We start from the raw sequence: 21717 nt of genomic DNA on the forward strand, positions 1-21717 counted from the left end.
TTTTCCGAGCAACGACCTTCACGTAATTGTAAACGTACCAAGTAGGATCCAAACCCGCATATTGTTTTGCTTATTCCTCATATATCATTGATGACGTACAGGATGTGACAGTTATGCCTTTATAAAATTGCAGGGACCGAGTAGTATGAAAAAGCATCCTATTCGGTCTCCAAGCGACACTTTCGGTGCAACTCTCAAGACGTCAACATGGAGCTCGGGACCGTAGTTACGACAGGGGAAGTTACAGCAGAGGCTGTAGTGTACGCTGCCAATGACTGCCCAAAGGACATTGCTGTTACGCTAGTAGCGCAACTCTTGAACGGCACCAATGCCACTGCAGCACCACCAGTTATTCCTTCTTATGTCCCTGCAATTCAGATTGTCAAGGCAACAACCACCATAGTCGTCACCCTTGGGATGATGATATCAATGGGATGTGTCATCACCTTCCAAGAGACATTTGCACATGTCAAAAAACCCTTCGCAATTTTGATAGGTTTTCTCTGTCAATATGGTATTCTTCCACTGACTGGCTTTGGTCTTTCCCATCTCTTTAAACTTGAACCGCAGTATGCCCTCGGTGTTCTGATTATGTCATGCTGTCCAGGAGGAACCACATCTAATATACTGACATACTGGATACATGGTGATGTATCGCTCAGGTAAAGTTCAATTTCTTTCCTTAATATAATACTGACATTACTTTAGCACAATACCTTACATTCGAATAAGTTGCTGTGAAAAACAGTTGTTTGGCAGTTGTGGAAATTTTAGTCCAGAAGAAACTACGATCCTATTTACTCCTTAGGGCGCCACTGATAAGATTATACTAAATATAAGAATCCTGGATTAAGTCTATTCCCTTCAAAAGTCCAGTTTCAGGATTAACAGTTAAGTGTATAAACAGTTGTTGTAAAGATAATTGTAAATGTTGGGCTAGGACAAAAGAATATTCCCATGAATCCTCATGGCGCAACTGTAACTTTAAGTTAACTCTCTCTCTCTCTCTCTCTCTCTCTCTCTCTCTCTCTCTCTCTCTCTCTCTCTCTCTCTCTCTCTCTCTCTCTCTCTCTCTCTCTCTCTCTCTCTCTCTCTCTCTCTCAAATACGAGAACTTGGGTTGAAAATTCTTAAATGCCCTCTGTATGAAGCTTGTTCCCTGTCTTTTGAAATTATAAGAAAATAATTTCGGGCTTGCCATCTAGTCTTAAAGGAAATCATCGATCTTTTATATTTTCCTAGCACAGTATTTGACGACCATTTTGGATTCTAAAATGGTTTGATTTTTTATATAAGTTTTACTTTTATTTCAATAATGTGCATGTGTAATTTTGCTCTTGATTTTCGCTGAAAATGGGCTAGAGTTCTATTGACTGACGTAATAGTACAGTTTAAGATTTTTTTATTGCATCTCTCACTCTCACTCTCTCTCTCTCTCTCTCTCTCTCTCTCTCTCTCTCTCTCTCTCTCTCTCTCTCTCTCTCTCTCTCTCTCTCTCTCTCAGATGTGTTATACTAATATACTCAAAAGCAATGTCAGTTTCCGATACTTAATTTTCATGTGACAATTCAGTTATTGCAGATATACATGAGCAAATCAGTTTTATAAATGGCAAGGTACCAGTTGTGTATCCCTATTAAATCTCATACAGCACCATTGACTATATGTGTTCGTAACGTTTGAATCATCATATCAATTTACTTAATATAAGGTATTGAAATTATGTAACTATAAACGAAATGTTATACAAACAAACGGAAGGTCGTATACTTTTATTGCACCATAATAGATATAGTGAATATATGGGGATTTATTATTTATTTATTTGTTATTTATAAACGGCAATCCATCCATTATATCGGTTTTCATGAAATTGCAAAATATAACAAATACAGATGTGAAATACAATTACACGTAACAGATGCAAACAAGTCTTTGTAGATTCACTTTACATGGACAGGCAGTGATACTAGCATTTTATTATTCATCATTTATTCGGTTAAAAAATTTCGTCAAACTGTTCAATTGTCACCAATGAATGTATTAGGTAGTTGTTCCTTCAACCGCAAAGAGTAATTCGCGGCATACGTGTTGTCATATCTTTTAAGTCCCTACCCTTTTACTAAATAGGAAAGTTTGTCTAAAGTTACGTCAATCAAAAGAAATTAGCTTAATTTACAAATTTTTGGAAAAAAGAAGAAGCAAAAATTCAACTAATATAGGTTAATCGGGTCTTGAAGAGATTTTCTCAGCGAATTTAACACCAATTGGACTTTCTTTTCTGGTTTATTAGGGCATTCCCACTATAGGGAGTGACATACATGGAAGTGTGAATCGTTTAGTATCAGATTCTATATCATATCTATACCGTTACATTTATCCTATTGTCTATTATTACACTGGGTTATCTAAAGTGACATGTGATTTGCATGTGTTAAAGGTCTTGGTAGGGGCAGTAGATCTACTGGTACATTTCATCTAACCCGTCAATTAAAGATGGTTGTCAATGCAAGGGATGGCAATGCTGAATGACAATGGATACATTGACATGTCTGGTCTTTTAGTGCAACCACTCTTACGATTCACAGCATGTATGCAACACGTTAGATAAAATTTACTGTAGGTACAATCAACCCCTGTTTGAATCTTTGAGTGCAACCTTGGGACACAAAATCTTCATTTTGTTGATTTTTGTCATAGCCCTGATTCATTCTAGACCAGAATCATACTAGTTCCATTATTCAGACATATATGAGTCACACTATGGGTTTAATGTTGCGCAAAATGTATGAAAGCAGGTTTTCCAATTTGAAGCACAACAATTTCATTTCTGCATTTTTTGCCATTCTCTTCGCCTTAATTTATTTCACTGCAAACCAAAGTACATATTCCATTTAAAAAAAGAAGTACTGACCAAAAGTGTGGATTACAGCTGTGATATAGCAGCAACTGGAACGTTTTTTTTTTAAAGAAAAGTTTTGTTAGATACAATAACTTACTTTAATATCATACACCATGAACATTATTGCACCACCTGTTGGTAAAAGTATTTGTGTAGCTGTATGCACGATAAATTTCTTTTCGGTCCGCACCCAAAAATCAGCCCCCTCAACGGCGATCACGCTTTCAGCCTGTTTCTGCACTGCTTATGGATACTAACGACCACTGATTAACATGTACAATATCTAATTGGTATTTAAACAATTTTCAGTGACTATATATTGGGGTTGTATGTTCCAAAAATGATACTCCAGTTACATTTAGTAGTTTTAAAACGGGACAGATTCAAAACGGCAAGATTTAAACTTGTCACTACACTACCTACAAATAATATTGACCACTAATTAATCAACATATTAATTGTATTTCCCCCATGATGATCACAAAATAAATACCCAATCCTCATCCATATGGCCACTAATGGAAGAAACCCATAATGATATAATTATTTAAGGATTTAGATATTTCCAATCACAGATTATGGTTACTAAATTTCTGCTCTTTTTTTTGGTTTTTCTTACAGTATTTGTATGACAACATGTTCTACTATCGTAGCGTTCGGTATGATGCCCTTGTTGCTGTATATATACAGTAGAAGTTGGACCGACAACCCAGCCGTCATCCCGTACACACAAATCGTCATTACATTAGTCTGTATATTGGTTCCTGTCGTCGTTGGAATGTTCATACGTCACAAGTCGAAGCCAATTGCAGATAAAGTCAGTCGGGTATGTCAGATAATTTTCTATATTTACAATTTCTCGTATCCGGCAATAGTCCCTTGTTTCCCCAAAATATCAAAGTAAAACCGCAGGAAAGCTACCATGGTGTGTCCGTTGCACAATTATGTTAGCATATACAATTATTGTTCAGACATAAACGTTCATACTTTCAATACATTTAGTATGGAATCACCAAAGTTGAAAGCTGTGTACTTATTTCATGGTTTCATTGATATTGTAGGTTTTGGCTACCGTTGCGTTGGTTGGTATTGGAATGATCGTAATCTTTGAGGCTATCCTTCGCTCGGACACGTACACCAAACACACCGATTTGTGGATTATTGGGTTCATGCTTCCGGGCGTTGGAGGTGGAGTCAGTTTCGCGATCGCTACATTTGTCAAATTGCCAGGGCCGCAGAAACGTACCGTAGCAGTTGAAACTGGTTGGCAAAATCTTGGTGTAGCCCTTACCCTGATATTGATGTCATTCCCAAACGACGCTGGCGAAGTAGGAGCGTTCGTTAGCATCTACCTCGCTATACAAAGTAGTCTCGTGTATGCTCTCGTACCAATCGGCTGCTTCTGTTCCAAACGTCTTGAAGGCGCTGACAAGAAGGAGCAAAGTATCGAATACAGAAATGGTAATGCTATCGAAATACAGGAAGAGAATGAAGGAGAGGTCAAAATCAATCTATCAGATCGAAACGGATACAAAGCATTACCGAAAGATAATGAATCGACTACAGCTGTGACGATAACAAGTGATGGGCCTGCCGAAAATGAACTAAACAGTGCGCAAAAAGAAGCAATGTTGACAGAGTCTGTCATATAAGATAAGTTCGACGCATTGCGATTTTAATAATGGTCACTTTCCAAAACTTGTAATATAACAACCAACCTATTTAATGAAAGATGTAACACTGGTTACAATTGAAGAGTTTGCCCAGGGATGCGCTATCATCCAAGTCAAAAGTCTTTTCGCAACAATTTAGAAGGCAATATTCTTTTTAAACCTCTCAAGACGTTCGTGTACATGTTTTATCAGTGACTATTTCCAGAGTAAAATAAAACTTTGACATTTTAGCAAACCATTTCCTTTAATATATGTCAGTGGTCAACATTTTCAAATGTATTTCATTAAAAGGAATTAATTGAAAGAAATTATCGCCAGGGTTAAATCACACGACAGTTTTATCCTTGTAAGACAGAGCGAAAATGTTTCAATCACAGTAACACCTACTCTTTCAACTGTTCGGTGTCGTTTGTTTTCATGGTGTTGTCTTAATTTAGCAACTAGAAAATAAGGAAAAACGTTTTTTAAAACTTGCCTACTTTTGGAGGATTGAATGCTTGAATAAGGGGCTAACATAAAAAAAGACAGGTGGAGAAATTTTGTGTGTACTTTGACAACAGCATATCCTTCAATGGTGATTTTATGAAGGAAATTATTTTTTTTTTTGCAAATGATGTCATTAAAAGTTGAAGGAGAGAGAGAGAGAGAGAGAGAGAGAGAGAGAGAGAGAGTGTGTGTGTGTGTGTTTGCATGTGCATGCATGCATGCTTGCGTCTGTCTGTCTGTCTGTCTGTCTGTCTGTCTGTCTGTCTGTCTAATGTAAATATAATAACTTAATTTTCCCATTATTCTATATCGACATTGTTGGAGGCAAACTAAAATGAGGGTTGTAATGTTTAAACATATTTTTAAAAATCATATTGCAATGGTTTTGATATTGCTTGATGGTTAAACGTATCTTTCTGTATAATGTCCTAGTCTTACATTGATGAATGATATTAATTCAGTTATTCTTCGATTTACAATTATTTATAAAAAACTATTTACATGAATGACATTACAGAATACTAGCTATATATTACAACTTCAATACTGAAATGAAAGTTAAATGTCAAAGAGTACTGTAATTTTGGAAGACCTCAAGATAAGTAAACTATTTTGAAATTGTAACAATGCATGTGTAATGTGAGAATGAACGTTCGTGGATTTTGGGTTCATAGTTACTAATGAAAATCTGGGATTTGCTTCCAGGAAATATCTTGAGTCTGAGAGTAGAATCTTCGTTAGTAACAATGTTCCTTTTGTTACAGTTGTAATGGAATATTCCAACACAAGTTAGTAATGCGGGTAATCAGCATTAAGGATATGAATTACAAATGGATTTACAATGTTCTGAATATACAATATATAAGTACTTGAATAAAATCGCCTGAAATATCTTACATTCATAATTCATAAGGTAGGAATGATGCGGGTATACATGTTCAAATGATTGACTCTAGTTATCAGGGAATGGATACACTCTGAGAACACTAACATAAAAGCAATGATCACTATCTGTATGAGTATAATTTTTCCGATTAGACAACCAACTCACTGAAAAAGACCAATAATTAGACATTGTAATATATGTTAACTAGATGTCGATTGTATCCACAAGTACTACAGTAGCAGGATGAACTTTGGTGCGGACCCAAAAGTCAAAGTGATGGGATTTATTGTACCATAATGCACCTCTACAGAAATGCATTTACTCACTGGTGATTCAATACTGTTAGGCGAGTACGATATTACGTATAAATCACTATATTTAACAAAACAGTTTCAAAAACGTTCCAGTTGCAGCTAGTGAAACTTTAATAAATGGATTCAAAGAGGGTACAAATATATACCTCAGTTAAAAGGCTATAGAAATGGAAACTAAAGACTACCTTAATGTACATTGTACATGCTCTTTCTGATAACTAGTAGCAAATTTTATCAAGTTTGTGACTATTCAACACACTATTTTGGATGTCAATTTGTATCATGATATAATTGTTTATTCCTATAATGTCCATTCTTTAAATCAACATATGACCCTAGGTTGAAATATTAACTTCCTTGTATGTCAATTATGTATGTTAAAACATGGTTTTAGGAAATACTGTTGGGCAAAATGTATTTTTTTTTTAATTTTTGAATTGTGTGTGGAACTCGATTATATAATACTGGAATTAACCTTGGAAAAATACGGGCAAATTATTACTGTCCTATCGGAAGAATCCCACCGGAAGAATCCCACCGGAAGAATCAAAGATTTAAATGGAGTCAGAGGTCAATGATTTTCATGTCAATGGCCACATTTCATCTGATAAATTAGGCATTTGCCTTTATGTGCTACACATACTTTTTGTGATTTGTTGTTCTGTGGAGATAGCGTTTTGTTTCTGAATAATACAGTACTGTTTTTATTTTAGGTTAATTATCATAGTCCAATTCTGATTTCTTTACATTTCCTGATTATCAAAATGCTTTCTATCAAAAAGATTACTGCATGTCAAAGTATACTTGCACATGTTTTCAACTAGAATAAATGTTGACAGGACTGTTAACATTTCGGTGTAAGGGTAAGAATCCTGGTACTGCACTTTATTGTGAAAATATTTTGAAAGAATTCTTTTTTGAAAGAGTCGGGACTATTTACACAAATGTATGTTTCATATTTAAGGTATTGCTTCATGACAAACTATATGATGTAAATTAATTTTTGAATTTGACAGTTTTTACACATTACAACCAATTTCACCTAAGCATGCCAGAAATGTATTTTTCCTGGTGCGTACAATATTAATATATAAGGACAACACTTCAGATATATCAAATCTTTACAAAATACAGTAAGTGTTATCCATTGAATGCCTTAAAATGTTGAAATGCATACAAATTTAACTTGATGTAGTCTGCTGCAATGAACCGGGTAGTCACAGTGTATCACAGTTTGGATTATTTGTGTAAGGAGTCGGAGTCTGGGAAGTGTTGTTTTTATGTGTATGAGCCAAGATGGGTGTACATTTGTGACTCACATTGTTCTGGTGAGGTTGAATGAAATTAACTGCAATTACTTTCATTATTATCAATATGTGTACTCCTAGAACATTTGATATATGCACAATGTAGTAGTCTTTCTTTGCATAGTCTATTTACAAATAAACAACGGAATCATATCTTCCATAATTCTAATTGCCTTGGTGTTTATTTAGTGTGAAAGGAAAAAGGAGAGAAAGAAAGATGGCATGATAGAGAAAAACAGATAGGGTAGCATGTCTAGACACAAATTAAAGTTGGATGATTTTGAATCAAATTATTTAGCACTTTATGGCAAATTACTGAAAATTGAATGACTTCACATGATTAGGTTGTCCTTTATTCAAAGCCTGGCCCTCTGAGAAACTTATCTTTTACATTTCAGCAGTACTATGATACTTGTTATTTCTCATGGGAAAGCGTCTCCCACATGACAATGTCAAATTGAACCACACTCACTCCATTTAATAACATTGCAAAGCTGTCTGACTAATCATGTAAACTTTGCCCTAATGCTCATTTTCAAGCACACATTCAATAAGCTTAGGGTCAATACAAAAGACCACAAATATCTCACAGCCCTTATAAATGTGGTTAGCATGGCATTGCACCACCCATAAACTATCATATAACTTAGGTATCTGCATTTGATCTCTAGATCAGATTCCATTTTATCTAAATATCGGACAATTCAATTATTGAGACATATTTGTGTATTGTCTAGAATCTTTTTATCCTGTCCAAACTGTAGCAAACACTTGATTATCGACACCATCGGGTTTTAATCACCAAATCTTTAAACCATGTATGCATACCTTAACGACAGACATTTGAACAGCCTGATAAAAATCTGGTGTAAATTAAATTTTGTTCTAAGCACCAGTAAGTGTATGTATCACAAGTACTTCCAGAAAACATGATTGTGGTCTGGGTATCTCAGTCAGTAACTACATTGATACATGACCTGTTAGCCTTACATCTTATTATACATGTTTAGTGTAGCTACCAGGGAAAGCAGATGTGTTCTCTTTATTGATCCGTGTAAAATTTTATCATTTGCATTGGTATTTTTAGCGCCACGGAAATAAAATTTTATGTTGTACGTCTCATTTTACTTAGCACGTTTGAAAATCTTGACCAGCTCATGGTTTAAGTTATCCTGTATCCTTGGTGACAAGTCAGAGTTTGCCGACACAGCAGATGTGCTTTTTTCCCGCATATTTGGTGCGGTTCGATTCTATTTCGAGGATCAATATATCTTAATGAATTTCTGTTGCAAATGTGATTGATTGAACTACTGGTAAAAAGAGGAGGAAAGAGACAGACCGGGAAAATTAGAGACAAACTGACTGAAAGACAGGGCGAGGGAGAGCAAGACTGTAAAGCAGATAAGAAGACAGAGACATACAACACATAAGAAAGACTGACATATACACTGAGAATCAATGATTTACACGGTAGACGTACATACAGACAATACAAATAGAAACTGGCAGACGTACAGATATACAGACAGACAGACAGACAGATAGACATACAGACAGGCAGGCAGACATACAGAGAGACAGACCGACACAGACAGACAGATATACAGACAGACAGACAGACAGACAGAAGACAGACAGACAGACAGACAGACAGACAGAGTGACAGACAGACAGACAGACAGACAGACAGACAGACAGACAGACAGACAGACAGAGACAGACAAACAGGCAGAAAAGAATAATGCTTTGTGTTGGTATGCGTACACCCTAAGTTGCCACAATTCAATACTCCATATAGTTTTTAATATGCATGATGTAATCAGGAAATGTACCAATTTATACATTCCTCGCCAAAATAAAGGTTTTTGTTATATTTCCTAGGGCCATATCATCGCTTACTATAACACCTCATACCTCCACATATGTTTATGTAGTACAAAGAATTGCATTGTATTGGCGTGGTCTATATTTGTTTAAAGAGATGGTAACATACACAAAGGTGATAACAGGAAGTTGTGATGGTTTGTCATTCTACTATAACGTTGTAGCGTGTAGTAGTGGAACCACCACCACCAACATTTCCAAGGTTTCAGTCACCGTGGAAGTATGGCGAACTCGACGGGAGGATACGATGATGTCTTGGTAGCTATCAACGGTAGCAATGTTGATAACACGTCTTACACCTACTTTACATCAACCGTTAGTTCAACACTTTCACCGGATAACGACACTTTAAGTTTGCCATCCTATCACAAAGGACTGGAGATCGCCAAAACTACAACATCCATCGTAGTCACCCTGGGCATGATGATATCAATGGGATGCGTGATTACGCTGAAAGAAACCGTTCAACATCTTCGTAGGCCTTTCGGCATTTCGATTGGGTTTTTATGTCAATATGGTATTCTTCCACTTACTGGGTTTGGACTAGCTCATCTGTTTAAACTCGAAGCACACTACGCTTTAGGGGTTCTCATTATGTCATGCTGTCCAGGTGGTACCACATCTAATATACTAACCTATTGGATACACGGTGATGTTTCTCTCAGGTGAGTCTTAATTGTGTGTATGTATGTATGTGTGTGTGTGTGTGTGTGTGTGTGTGTGTGTGTGTGTGTGTGTATGCGTGCGTGCGTGTGTGTGATCAGTCTAACATTTAGTCTAGTTAGATGCGGTCTGACTAGCCCTGAAAGCTTCCGCTTGGAGATATCTTGTGAATAAAGTAACAACAAAAAATGAAAACGGTTATTTCCGACGTACTCTCAAGTAACTTAAAATGTCTGTGTGACTTTTGCAAATGTATCAAAATGGTTACATAAATATACTATTATCCAGTGTTCCCTCTTATTTTTTTTTGAAAATGAGCAACTTAAGGAGAAGAATAAAAAATAGAAAGAGTGACATGGCGGCCGCGCTTGCGGGGCCACAGGGAATGGCCCGGAAGCAAAATCATACGTTTATTTGTACTATGAAGCGAACACTTTTTTTTTTACCTGCTCTTGGATACTAAATAGAGAAAAAGATAACCCTATGACAACATTTAATTTAATTTAATTGTGCTATATTTGTATATATTTTCTGTTTCACTTTAGATGTTTGGATATAAGGTTGCGCAAAACATGAAATTTGACTGCGAGAGCAGACGTAGACCTTGCGCAAATAGCGCGCAAATAAGTCGTAGTGGGAATAATACTACTATTTCAATTACACATGTTTGACACTTTTGCTTTAGAACCTGAAAATATTTTGAAATAAAAACAATTTTAAATCATGTAGCTATGCTTACTGTAAAAATAGATTTCAAATATATAGTTATCTCGAAAACAACACTTGATGTTGATAACTTTGTCTGACTCTTACCGTTAATCACCGAACGACAGAGAAAGGCTTTAGGACAGAGTGCAGAGTAACAACACTTGTTGACAATACATTTCGTACCTCAACAATTGAATACGTATACGGTCATGTATAAACTTCATTTACTACAGGGCATTGAATGAATAAACATAATAGTGGATAGTGGCTATAATAAGTTAATGGATCGAAACTACTGGTAGAGGGTCTGAACGGAATTGGGTGTATATGACTAATAGGACTTGTATTAACATATATCAAGTTACTCATGCAAGATGAAATTTTAAATCTCCTGCTAAAATCTATACACTATCTCTATATGTTGAAAAAGGAATCCTGCGTTTGTTCCTTATGTTCACAATGACATATATATGTGAATGCCCTTTGCAAATTCGAATGACAAAGTGCATAGTGTAGAAATTAAATTGTTGTTCCAGACACAAACTTGAAAATTGTTACTTCATTTTTTTGACCTTTCAGCCTTTGTCAACAGACTGACCCACTATTCAGATCAGGTGATCTTACGGACAGGGACGGAGGGCGATACAAACCTCAGGGCACCCATGACCCTCACGTGCCCGTCACATGTTCTGACTAGTTGGTCAATCTGTTGACAAAGCCTGAACTGTGCAGTAAAAAATTTCAGGCAACAATTTTCAAATTTGTGTTTGGTACAAAAGTTTAATCCGATAGTTTGGTGGACCAACACGGATTAATTTTCATTTGAGGACGCCACCAACATGTCAGCCGTTTTAAGCTGCTAATACCTCTTGTTAGGCGTACTTACCGGGTCAGTAACTCAAATGAAAGCATTGTAAATCAATCAATTAGATAATTAGGTCAATGGATAACATACATTGTAAATCACTTTATTTTCCACATCATTGTCATGCGATGGCACCATGATGTTCAAGCCTTCCTGTTTTCTTAGTTTTGTCTGAGACAGCAGTCCTGTGCCAATATAGTATCATGAGAAGTGAGCTAGATAAAAATGGAAAAGCATTTATGCCAGTGAGATACATTTTACCAAAAAAATAACAGCAACAACAACAACAACAACAACAACAACAACAACAACAACAACATTAGCTTGATTTATTTACTCACTCAATGTGATATGACCTGTGACCCGCTCACAAATTTGTCAAAGTTACATAATTTTATTCAATTTGTATGTATTTCTACTTTGTGATCAAGTATAACCAATCAAGTGCATAAGTCTTTTCAAAGTTGGAAAATGGGGACTACGTATATACGCTACAATCATGTTTCGTCCGTAATTAATGTCATTGCATGGCGTCCATTTTCTTGTTTCACGCGGGTCTCATCGATTACACACGCCCTCTTTCGCTGGCTACCTGTCAAATTGGGAATGAAGACTCTGGTCACAACGTGTTCGCAGATATTTTGTCTCTTGAACGCGCCAATTCACTTCACATTCCATTTCACTACTAACGTCATACTTAATTTTGTTCATATTTTGCAGTATCTGTATGACGACATGTTCTACTATCGTAGCGTTCGGTATGATGCCGCTGTTGCTGTTCCTCTACAGTAGAAGTTGGACAGATGATAAGGCTGTCATCCCCTACACACAGATTGTAATCACCCTGGTCTTCATCCTCGTTCCAGTAGTTATTGGAATGCTGATACGTTACAAGTCTAAAGTCATCGCCGATAAAGTCAGTCGGGTATGTGTTAAATATAATTTTCTTAAACGCTTTGTTCTGACTGATGCAATCATGTACTAGAGGAGAGTAAGTGAGACCAACTCATAGACTGAACAAAGATATATTCACACATACAGTGACAGACAGTCATACATAAGGTACGCAGATACAATACAACTATTACGCATACAATTAAACACACGGAAAGCAGATTAGCTAGTCAAGATTAAAATAACTTGGAGTCAGTCTGTATGTATGTATGTCTGTCTGTCTGTCTGTCTGTCTGTCTGTCTGTCTGTCTGTCTGTCTGTCTGTCTGTCTGTCTGTCTGTCTGTCTGTCTCTCTCTCTCTCTCTCTCTCTCTCTCTCTCTCTCTCTCTCTCTCTCTCTCTCTCTCTCTCTCTCTCTCTCTCTCTCAGTATGACAGCATTATCATTGACCACTCCTGTAACAGACCAACAGAGAATTCCTTACTACTGTATCCCACTTCAATTTTGCAGGTCTTAGCCATTGTTGGTTTGATAGGAATTGCATTGAACTTGGTATTCGAGGGAATTCTTCGTTCGGAGACATACACAAAACACTGGCAACTATGGATAATTGGTTTTATGCTACCAGCAGTCGGTGCTGGTGTCAGTTATCTGGTTGGATTTATTGTACGCCTACCACCACGCCAGAGACGTACAGTTGCCGTGGAAACCGGTTGGCAAAATCTCGGCGTCGCACTGACTCTGATTACGTTGTCGTTCCCTAATGACAATGGGAGGATCGGTGCGTTTGTTAGTATTTACTTGGTTATACAGAGTAGCCTCGTTTTAATTCTTGTCCCAATGGGCTGTATATGTCCAGCTAAACCAGACAACGAGAAGGAAGAGGAGGCGAACAACGACAATAGCCCGGGTGATGGTGAAGATGACGTTGGGATGGAAAAATTCAATGCAGCAAACGGTTATACCGAGGTGCCAAAAGGCGGCCAGGCGCCCCCACTGGCACGTGAGGAGGAAAATGGCGACGGTCAGGTCAATGACCTTCAGAAGGAGGACTTGTTGTCAAAGACTGTCGTTTAGTAATCAAAGAAATTTGTTAGTGAATTCTCAACAATGTTCCGTTCACTACCTATCCATGGTCCCAGTGACCTGGCAGTGGGTCTTTGGACTATCCATGTCCAATTAATTATTTCACATCTAAAACACTTGTGTCCTATGGTGTGTATAAACATGAATATCTTTGGCAGACACAATAGACAGGCAAAAATTATGACCATAATGTAAAAGAGGGTATGTTTTGGATATAACCATAAGTTGCAATTGATACAGTTCTTTCGCTCATGAATCGCGATTTGTATATATGTTACATGCTTTAATATAGGCTGATAAAAACAGACAAGTCGTTTGGACTTCGAAAACGCTAACACATCGCCCTCTATCGGAATGTGTTTTTTTCTCACGGAACCAACCAACCAACCAACCAAACAACCAACCAACCAACCGACAATCAATGAATATTTCAATGAACTCCAAACAAAAACAGGTTTAGTCAAAATGGTTCGAATCTGCTATATAAGTTAACTTATTATAGCATTTCATTTTGTAGCGCTACAAAATGTTAAACGTCCGTGTATTAGCAAAGCCATGCGAAAATACCATTTGCAATCGTGCAAAGTGCCAATACGCAGAGTGCCAAGTGCAATACGCAGAGCTTTTTTGTATATATTTTTTTCCATGGGGTGTTCGTAGAGATAGGAAAACGTGGTAATACGGCCAGGTGGTACAAGAAATAAGTAATCTGTCCCATTGAACAAAAAAATGCAAATTGCGAATTTAATTATAACTATTGTGGTTATTAACTGCTGGTTTTCATCCAAACAGTTTTGTGAATGTACAATCTGAATTACTCATGATCCATCAGCCGTGGATCCGCAGACGCCAGAGGGCGCTGTTATCAAAATGCCAACGGTTTCCTAAAAATGGAATGCTGTGCTATAGTAGCTATTATTACATTTTTTTGCCTTCTTTTCTTAAGTTTTCATTTAATTATTATATATTCGTCTACTTTATTTTACATTTTTAGAAAAAGTTGTAAATTCAGTCATACAATTTCTCCGCACTACAATACATGTACGTCTCAGTGCTTTGTAAAACTGCTCAATATGTAGTGAAGATAAAAATAACAAAGTTGCAAAAATGAATATATTAAAATATTGACACAAATATGATACATTGTAGCCAATGATAGATCAAATACAATCAATGTATTCGGGTAAATCGAACTGAAATAAATAACCCTGTACATAGAATTCTCGATATCTTCATCACCTACCTGGAAAACAATGTTTCAGGCCATGTTGCAGTGGTAAGCAGTCGTTCTGTTTATTTATCTATTTATTTATTTATTTATTTATTTATTTATTTATTTATTTATTTATTTATTGAAGGGATATATGTGTTATTGGTATAGATCTGAAGGGATATATGTGTTATTGGTATAGATCTGAAGGGATATATGTGTTATTGGCATAGAGCTGAAGGGATATATGTTACTGGCATCGGGCTGAAGGGATATACGTGTTACTGTACAGGGCTGAAATGATATATGTGTTTTTGGCATAGGGCACAATTCGAAGGAATATTATGTGTTATTGGTACAAGACTGAACGGATACAAGTGTCATACAAGTGGTACAGGGCTGAAAATTAGCATAAATTATAAATTTAAATGTATTGTAGGATTTAAAATATATGTAAAGACCCAAATTGGAGTTATGAAAGCATTTAAAAGTTTTAAGAATTTTTGGGGTAAAGTTAGTGATAATTAGAATTTGCAAATTTTATGTATGAAAATAGGAAATCTTTATTTAATTGAGGTGGTTACATATATTTGGGGTTTAACAATGGCAAAGTAAGGTTTTTTGTCATCAGATGTTTCTCCTGTTTCTAATTTTATGGATTCATTTCATTTCATGTGGACATAGTTTACATTAATAAATATTCACTTAAAACTTTTGATTTTCTCATTCATCACCATATGTATGTATGTATGTATGTATGTATGTATGTATGTATGTATGTATGTATGTATGTATGTATGTATGTATGTATGTATGTATGTATGTATGTATGTATGTATGTATGTATGTATGTATGTATGTATGTATGTATGTATGTATGTATGTATGTATGTATGTATGTATGTATGTATGTATGTATGAGTGTGTGTGCGTGCGTGTGCGTGCGTGCGTGCGTGCGTGCGTGCGTGCGTGCATGTATGTATGTATGTATGTATGTATGTATGTATGTATGTATGTATGTATGTATTTAGCCATGGAAATATGAATGATCTAAGGGGCCATGTCACTTGAGTCGCTAGACGAATAATATGAATTTGAATGAATGAATGAATGAATGAATGAATGAATTAATTAATTAATGGGTGGGTGAGTGGATTGATGGATGGATGGATTGATGGGTGGTGGGTGGGTGGGGGTGATCATGAGTTGGTAGATGAATGAATGAATGAATGAATGGAAAGGTGATAAGTAAAGCCATGACAAGTTGGTGTTGATACTTCCAGAATCGCTTGAGTCACTGTGAATATGGCAGTTGCCACGATACCTCAAGTGTCCATTTTATAGAATCTTTCGTTTATATTGAAACCGTAGATCTCTGATCTATGGTGAAACCAAGACATGCTGTTAAAATACTCAGGGAAGACAAGAAATTCCGAAAGTAGATATTATGATTCTGGTCGTACGTAGCGTTTTAAATCAACAGGTGTCCGCTGTTTATGGGCTCTTCTGTACCAGCGTACAGGAAACCTCAGACCACTAAGTCGTAAGTAGAGGTCTGACAGGAAACGTACAAGTTTTACGGTCTTTTGACATTTATTTTTACAGCTTTATGCATTGACGTTCACCACTGATAAATATATCTATATATATAATGACGGAGTGGCATTATGGAGTATCGTGTCTGATTTTCAAAGTGGGTATATCATTGACTTTTATTCGTTGTTTTGATAGGAGCGACTTCTGTGCCAATACGTATAATCACTTTGCCTTCAGTCGCCGTTCGTTTTTATTCAAATGCCATTCATAAACAAATGAGTCGAGTTTAATTTCCATTTCAAACAATACCTGCAACGATCTGTTTGTCCCGTAGTATACGCATACATTATAACGACACAGGCTGAAAAGAACTGGGCCACAAAAAAGGAAAGTGAACGGTGGGCCAATACTCGCTGTGTTTTTTAAGCCAATTGGTGTACACCCATCAAATTGAAGTGCCTTATACCACAAGGGTTAAGGTTGGGTCTAATTATTAAGGTAGGTGAACAGGGTTTCGTTGTTTTAGATCATTTAGAGTGTCTGGCGTGGCGCGTTATTTATACGCATGATGAGTTCTGATCTGATAGTGTTCGAATCAGCTGTTAGAAACAAAACGGTAAACCGTCGCCCAAAAGGTTCGACACACAGACATTTAAGCTAGTTGAAATAGACCTTTGCTGCCCGAACGCGAAATTATTGGGTACGGTGTAGAGTATATATAGGGTGTGTTACTTGAGTACATGGTTAATATTCCCGGATGGGTAATCACACATCGTTGCGTTCGCCAGTGACCGTAAACTGAGAAGCCATATTGTACAGTGTACAGTACACACGTCTCTCTGTCCCCATTTCACTTCAAATCAATCATATCGCTGTATAGAGACATGTGAACTAAGCATGGTACGGCCTTTACCTAAGAGAGGCAGACAAAAATACCCAGGATCGTTGCAACAAAGCAAATGGTGAATATTTGATACGCAGAGTGTCGGAATACCTTTGTTTACGGCATTTGCATGGAAATCACCCCACCCATACTATGTATGGTTTTTATCACATACAGTACCTTGTTTACCTATCACCTGGAATCTTCCCTTTATTTTTAGCAACCTCGAAAAGTATTGAACACTTGATCACTGCCGTCGAGGCTAAGTTAAAAAAAGGCATTTTTTGTATTGTAATTGACAATAGAGGTATTCCGTACCTTAACGAGGTCAAGGTCGGGTCATATTCTGGAAGTCGTTGGTTAGGTTCTTTTGTGTTTGCGATACTCTCGGACCACCAATCAAATTGGTCTCATGATCTCCCCTAAAACATCCATCGTCTGATATACTGGAAGGCAAGATCTATCAAAATAATTTCACTGAATTTCGTGCTCATTGACCGGCGCAAATTGTCACTTGTCGGCGCTCCTCTGGGGCCATTATCTTTCAAACACAATTTGTTGGGACTGACACAACGCCCATTCATTATAAACAATGTACATGTAATTACATTTATGCTAGGGAGTCCCTCCTCAACTTCAAGGCGACATTAGTAGTTGAATTTAGGATAAAAACATGGCATCTTTTTTGTATCCATAAATATTTATTTTTAAAAATATCATCAAATTGAGAAATGCAAAAAGTTTTATTACAATAGTAATTTGGTACTGAAACAAATTAAAGGGATATTAAAAACGATATTTTCCCTCACTACAAACTGGCTTTATATTCATAGTACTGCATCAATATACTACTACACAGTGACTTATTTAAAATTGATTGCTCTGTCTGAAACAATTATCAATTTTGACCAATTAAGTTAGAAATGTGTGGGCGTCTGAGGCCTAAATAATTTAACATTTTTATCCTTTATTGAACTATTGATCTTGCACCTAGCTTCAATGTGGAATAAAGTGGGTGATACTTCCATGATGGCTTCATTGAAGTTGAATACTAAAGTGTACAGTCCGCTATTCTGCACTCTTACCTAACTCCATAAATGGCCGTCACCAATCTATGGTCAGAAAGTCTCTGCCTCTTTCTGTTTCTCTCAATATGTCTGTATCTATCTCTATCTCACTTCCACGCCCTCCGTAAGCTTTGGGGATTAGCCTTGGAATAACACGTACATTGTAAGTACTGTAATACAAGTCCTTCATCCGGGTCCTTCAGACCACAGACAAGGATTGAGTGTTTACATTGTCTGTGTTCAAACAATTCCGTCTGGGCCTACCTAGTTATTATTGTAGCACAGACGAGAATTATTTAACATTCCTAATAGACATTATAAGTGATACAATTGGACAGCACTTATAGAGGTTAACTCAATATGCAAATAAAAAATTAAAACTACAACAAATTAATGTGTGAACAATATGAATAATAATATTTACTTCTTCAAAAGAACGCTCTCCATTTAAAACATAACTCAGCGCTGTATAATAAAATCAAAAATATCATTCAATAAAAAGACTCTAAAATTACCAGTCATAGAACTGAGTGCATGTCATGATGACAGCCTATTCCACTTTCATGGAGCACATATCTAAAAAACGAAAAGTTGTTAAAATAAGTTCACTTGTTATTTGTATTATTTTATGCATTGTTATTATGTAGATTACACGGTGAGGGCGCTAAGCAATTAAGATGATAACATTGAGCTAGCACTGACAGTGAACTGAATGTATCAGAAAGCTAACATTTATTTATTCATTGACTGCCAAGTTGTAATATGCAGAGTCGAGTAGCATGCAGCGAATAACAATGAAAAAATAAAAAAACACGATATTCCTTAACGAGTATCTGCTGGTAAAAGTTACACAACTTTTATTTCCAAAGAGATTGAATTTCGTGACAGATGTGATACATAGCTCTGACCAATGACCGTCAAGATAGCTCCATACCTTGAGTTACATATAATAAATGCAATGAAAACAATACAGTGTTTGGTACATTGAGGGCGTTAACTCAAGTTAACGATTACCTACTTTCAATTGCAACATCAAAATGGGATGTCTCCACAGGCGTTTCCATGATCTCAGGTTATAAACATTCACAACTAGAATATTCATTATACTTCCAGGGGATAGGTGTTACTATATATAAAACATGCATGGAATTTATTGCAATCATGTCTTTACATCAAAAAAGTTGTGTCTTAAAGTATTTCACAAAATTATTACGAAGATCACTATATATCTCATTATTATACAGTCTATGTCTTCTTGAAAACGTTGACTAAATATCTATTTTCTTTTGGTTGCAGATGGCGAATTTAAATCTTAGGATACCCTTGTCGTTGTTAGTAATTTGTGCTAGTATATTACCGACTGCTGCAGAAGGTAAGTTAAGGTTATCAAACCATTTAATATGTTGCTAGTTTACAACAGGTTTACTGTACAACATCAAATGCGCATGCCCAGTTGGCTACAAAACTTGAAACTACTTGCTTTTGAAAGGTTTTCAGGGTTCTCCACAATTTTGAAAAATAAAGGGGCGCCCTAATTTACATATTTATTTGCATATCATTAGCATATTTCCATATCATAATATTAATTAAGGTAATAACAATATAGACTCCAGTTGTTAATCTATAAACTAGTAACGCTTTTGAAAGCGTATGATTCTATCCTATCAATTTTCTTTCTTCATTCAGTCGGTAATTACTTGTATACAATATCCAACTTGTAGTTTTTTTCTGAACAGACAAATATCTTCCTAGTACGTATACGAATACAAAGAGGGGTAAATTGTTTTGTCAATGTACATCTCCGACTCGTTGATATTTTGAGGAATATTTTAAAGTGTCTCTTTTGCATGTTATGATAAACTTTTGAAATTGTGTTCTTACAGGTATGACTAAAGAAGGAGTGGCAGCCCTTTCAGCAGGCTGTGTGGCTGCTCTAGTGGCAATACTCGGACTTGGTATGTGGTTTCGAGACATGTATATGCGCAAATATGAAGACTTCGAAAATTATGATACATTCCACGAGAACAAAGCTGCCGTTCGAGCCTATACGATATCACAAAGAGTAGACGCCGATAACTATGCATTCACACCAGATACAGCAACCTACTAAACAAAAGACTATCAAGAAACATGGATTGTCAACAGAGGGCGCAAATCACAATCTGATCACTGATCCGCCTGTGGCGATCAGTTGACTTATTTTTTTGAGAATATAAAGTTACTCAGTTTAACAATTTTTCTTTCGTTTAAACATAATTTTAACGCAGAGCTTCCAGTCTAAGATGAACTGAGCGTACATTTATATTATGATACGCGACTAAAGTCGTGAGAGCAGTACCTCTAAGTTAGTAAAGGGACTGGTGTAATTCATGTTAAATTCTAAAACAGAAAAAAAAGACAAAAAAAAAGCTTTAAAAATGGGGTTTCGACAACTATATTCAGGGGTTCCAATAATTACTAAGTTAGGGCGTTCGTTTCAGATTTCAACTTTTCTAAGGTGTCCATATCATTAATTGAGTATTCAAAAGGATATTTCTATGTAACAACGATATTTACATATTATGGGATATTGTAAAATTTGACGTAGGAGCTTGATGTCAATGGTACGGTGTTGTGAGTCATCGTCGGCAGAAACTTGGATGTTAAATTTGGTGAAATACCAGGCGACTTTTTCTACAACTGCTATCATCGATCCAGGGAATACGGTGGAAGGTAAAAATCACCTATCACCTAGTCTAGCTACTGGATATATTTTTTGAGTTACATTTTACAAAGTGAAAGACGAGGACTTAGAAAAGGATATATGTGAGGAGTGATTATCGTATAACTATTTCAACGCGGTGAAAACTTGAATCACCACGCATGCGCAGTAATGACTGGGACGGGAACCTTTATTCCATATTCTACTCAGGGTTTCTCTTTGCAGTTCAAAATCAAAATTCGAAATTTTCCACCAAAACTTCATAACAGTTTAATTATTACCTCTTCATCGTTACTATGGTTTCATTTCAACCCAAAACTCAAGAATATGATGTATATACTCTTTATGGAGCGAAACGTTCGCTATTTGCTAGAAAGTGTGCAGTAGTAGTAGCAGTAAAATTTTTATAGGGTTTTGTAGAGTAGCATTCGAGTTCCAGACATTTTAAACTCAAACTACAAGTTTTCAAGGATCAGTTTTTGAACCTGTATAATAATAATAATTTGCCTATAATGACCACGTGTCAAGTAAAACATTCCCATACAAAGTTGATACGATACGAACACTTGTAAATTTATTCTAACCTTTGACCTTTAAAAAACTTTTTATACCAACAGTTTCTTTGTAATAATTAACTGAAAGAGAGATTACCTG

At 36.2% G+C, this 21717-nt stretch overlaps 3 protein-coding genes across 3 annotated transcripts; all 3 read left to right on the forward strand.

Moving 5' to 3' along the window:
- The first annotated feature begins 207 nt into the window (after positions 1–207).
- Positions 208–4553, forward strand: LOC144452713 (ileal sodium/bile acid cotransporter-like). The gene is made up of 3 exons (XM_078143857.1): positions 208–662; positions 3523–3727; positions 3963–4553. Exons 1-3 carry the CDS (start codon positions 208–210, stop codon positions 4551–4553), a joined length of 1251 nt encoding a protein of 416 aa, XP_077999983.1.
- Positions 4554–9673: 5120 nt separating this feature from the next.
- LOC144452714 (ileal sodium/bile acid cotransporter-like) lies at positions 9674–13657 on the forward strand. The gene is made up of 3 exons (XM_078143858.1): positions 9674–10116; positions 12408–12612; positions 13091–13657. Exons 1-3 carry the CDS (start codon positions 9674–9676, stop codon positions 13655–13657), a joined length of 1215 nt encoding a protein of 404 aa, XP_077999984.1.
- A 3087-nt stretch (positions 13658–16744) lies between these two features.
- Positions 16745–21673, forward strand: LOC144452973 (uncharacterized). The gene is made up of 3 exons (XM_078144207.1): positions 16745–16910; positions 19659–19734; positions 20246–21673. The coding sequence occupies exons 2-3, from the start codon at positions 19659–19661 to the stop codon at positions 20470–20472; spliced, it is 303 nt and encodes a 100-aa protein (XP_078000333.1). The 5' UTR covers positions 16745–16910; the 3' UTR covers positions 20473–21673.
- Positions 21674–21717: the final 44 nt, after the last annotated feature.

The sequence above is a fragment of the Glandiceps talaboti genome, chromosome 23, assembly GCF_964340395.1.
Source record: "Glandiceps talaboti chromosome 23, keGlaTala1.1, whole genome shotgun sequence".
In the NCBI taxonomy this organism is placed as follows: domain Eukaryota; kingdom Metazoa; phylum Hemichordata; class Enteropneusta; family Spengelidae; genus Glandiceps; species Glandiceps talaboti.

Excerpts from the sequence above, each read along its gene's own strand:
- LOC144452713 (XM_078143857.1), top strand. The coding sequence starts at position 208 with ATGGAGCTCGGGACCGTAGTTACGACAGGGGAAGTTACAGCAGAGGCT. Across the intron at positions 663-3,522 it reads CATGGTGATGTATCGCTCAG|TATTTGTATGACAACATGTT; the intron begins GTAAAGTTCAAT and ends TTTTTCTTACAG. Across the intron at positions 3,728-3,962 it reads TTGCAGATAAAGTCAGTCGG|GTTTTGGCTACCGTTGCGTT; the intron begins GTATGTCAGATA and ends TTGATATTGTAG.
- LOC144452714 (XM_078143858.1), top strand. The coding sequence starts at position 9,674 with ATGGCGAACTCGACGGGAGGATACGATGATGTCTTGGTAGCTATCAAC. Across the intron at positions 10,117-12,407 it reads CACGGTGATGTTTCTCTCAG|TATCTGTATGACGACATGTT; the intron begins GTGAGTCTTAAT and ends CATATTTTGCAG. Across the intron at positions 12,613-13,090 it reads TCGCCGATAAAGTCAGTCGG|GTCTTAGCCATTGTTGGTTT; the intron begins GTATGTGTTAAA and ends TCAATTTTGCAG.
- LOC144452973 (XM_078144207.1), top strand. The coding sequence starts at position 19,659 with ATGGCGAATTTAAATCTTAGGATACCCTTGTCGTTGTTAGTAATTTGT. Across the intron at positions 19,735-20,245 it reads ATTACCGACTGCTGCAGAAG|GTATGACTAAAGAAGGAGTG; the intron begins GTAAGTTAAGGT and ends GTGTTCTTACAG.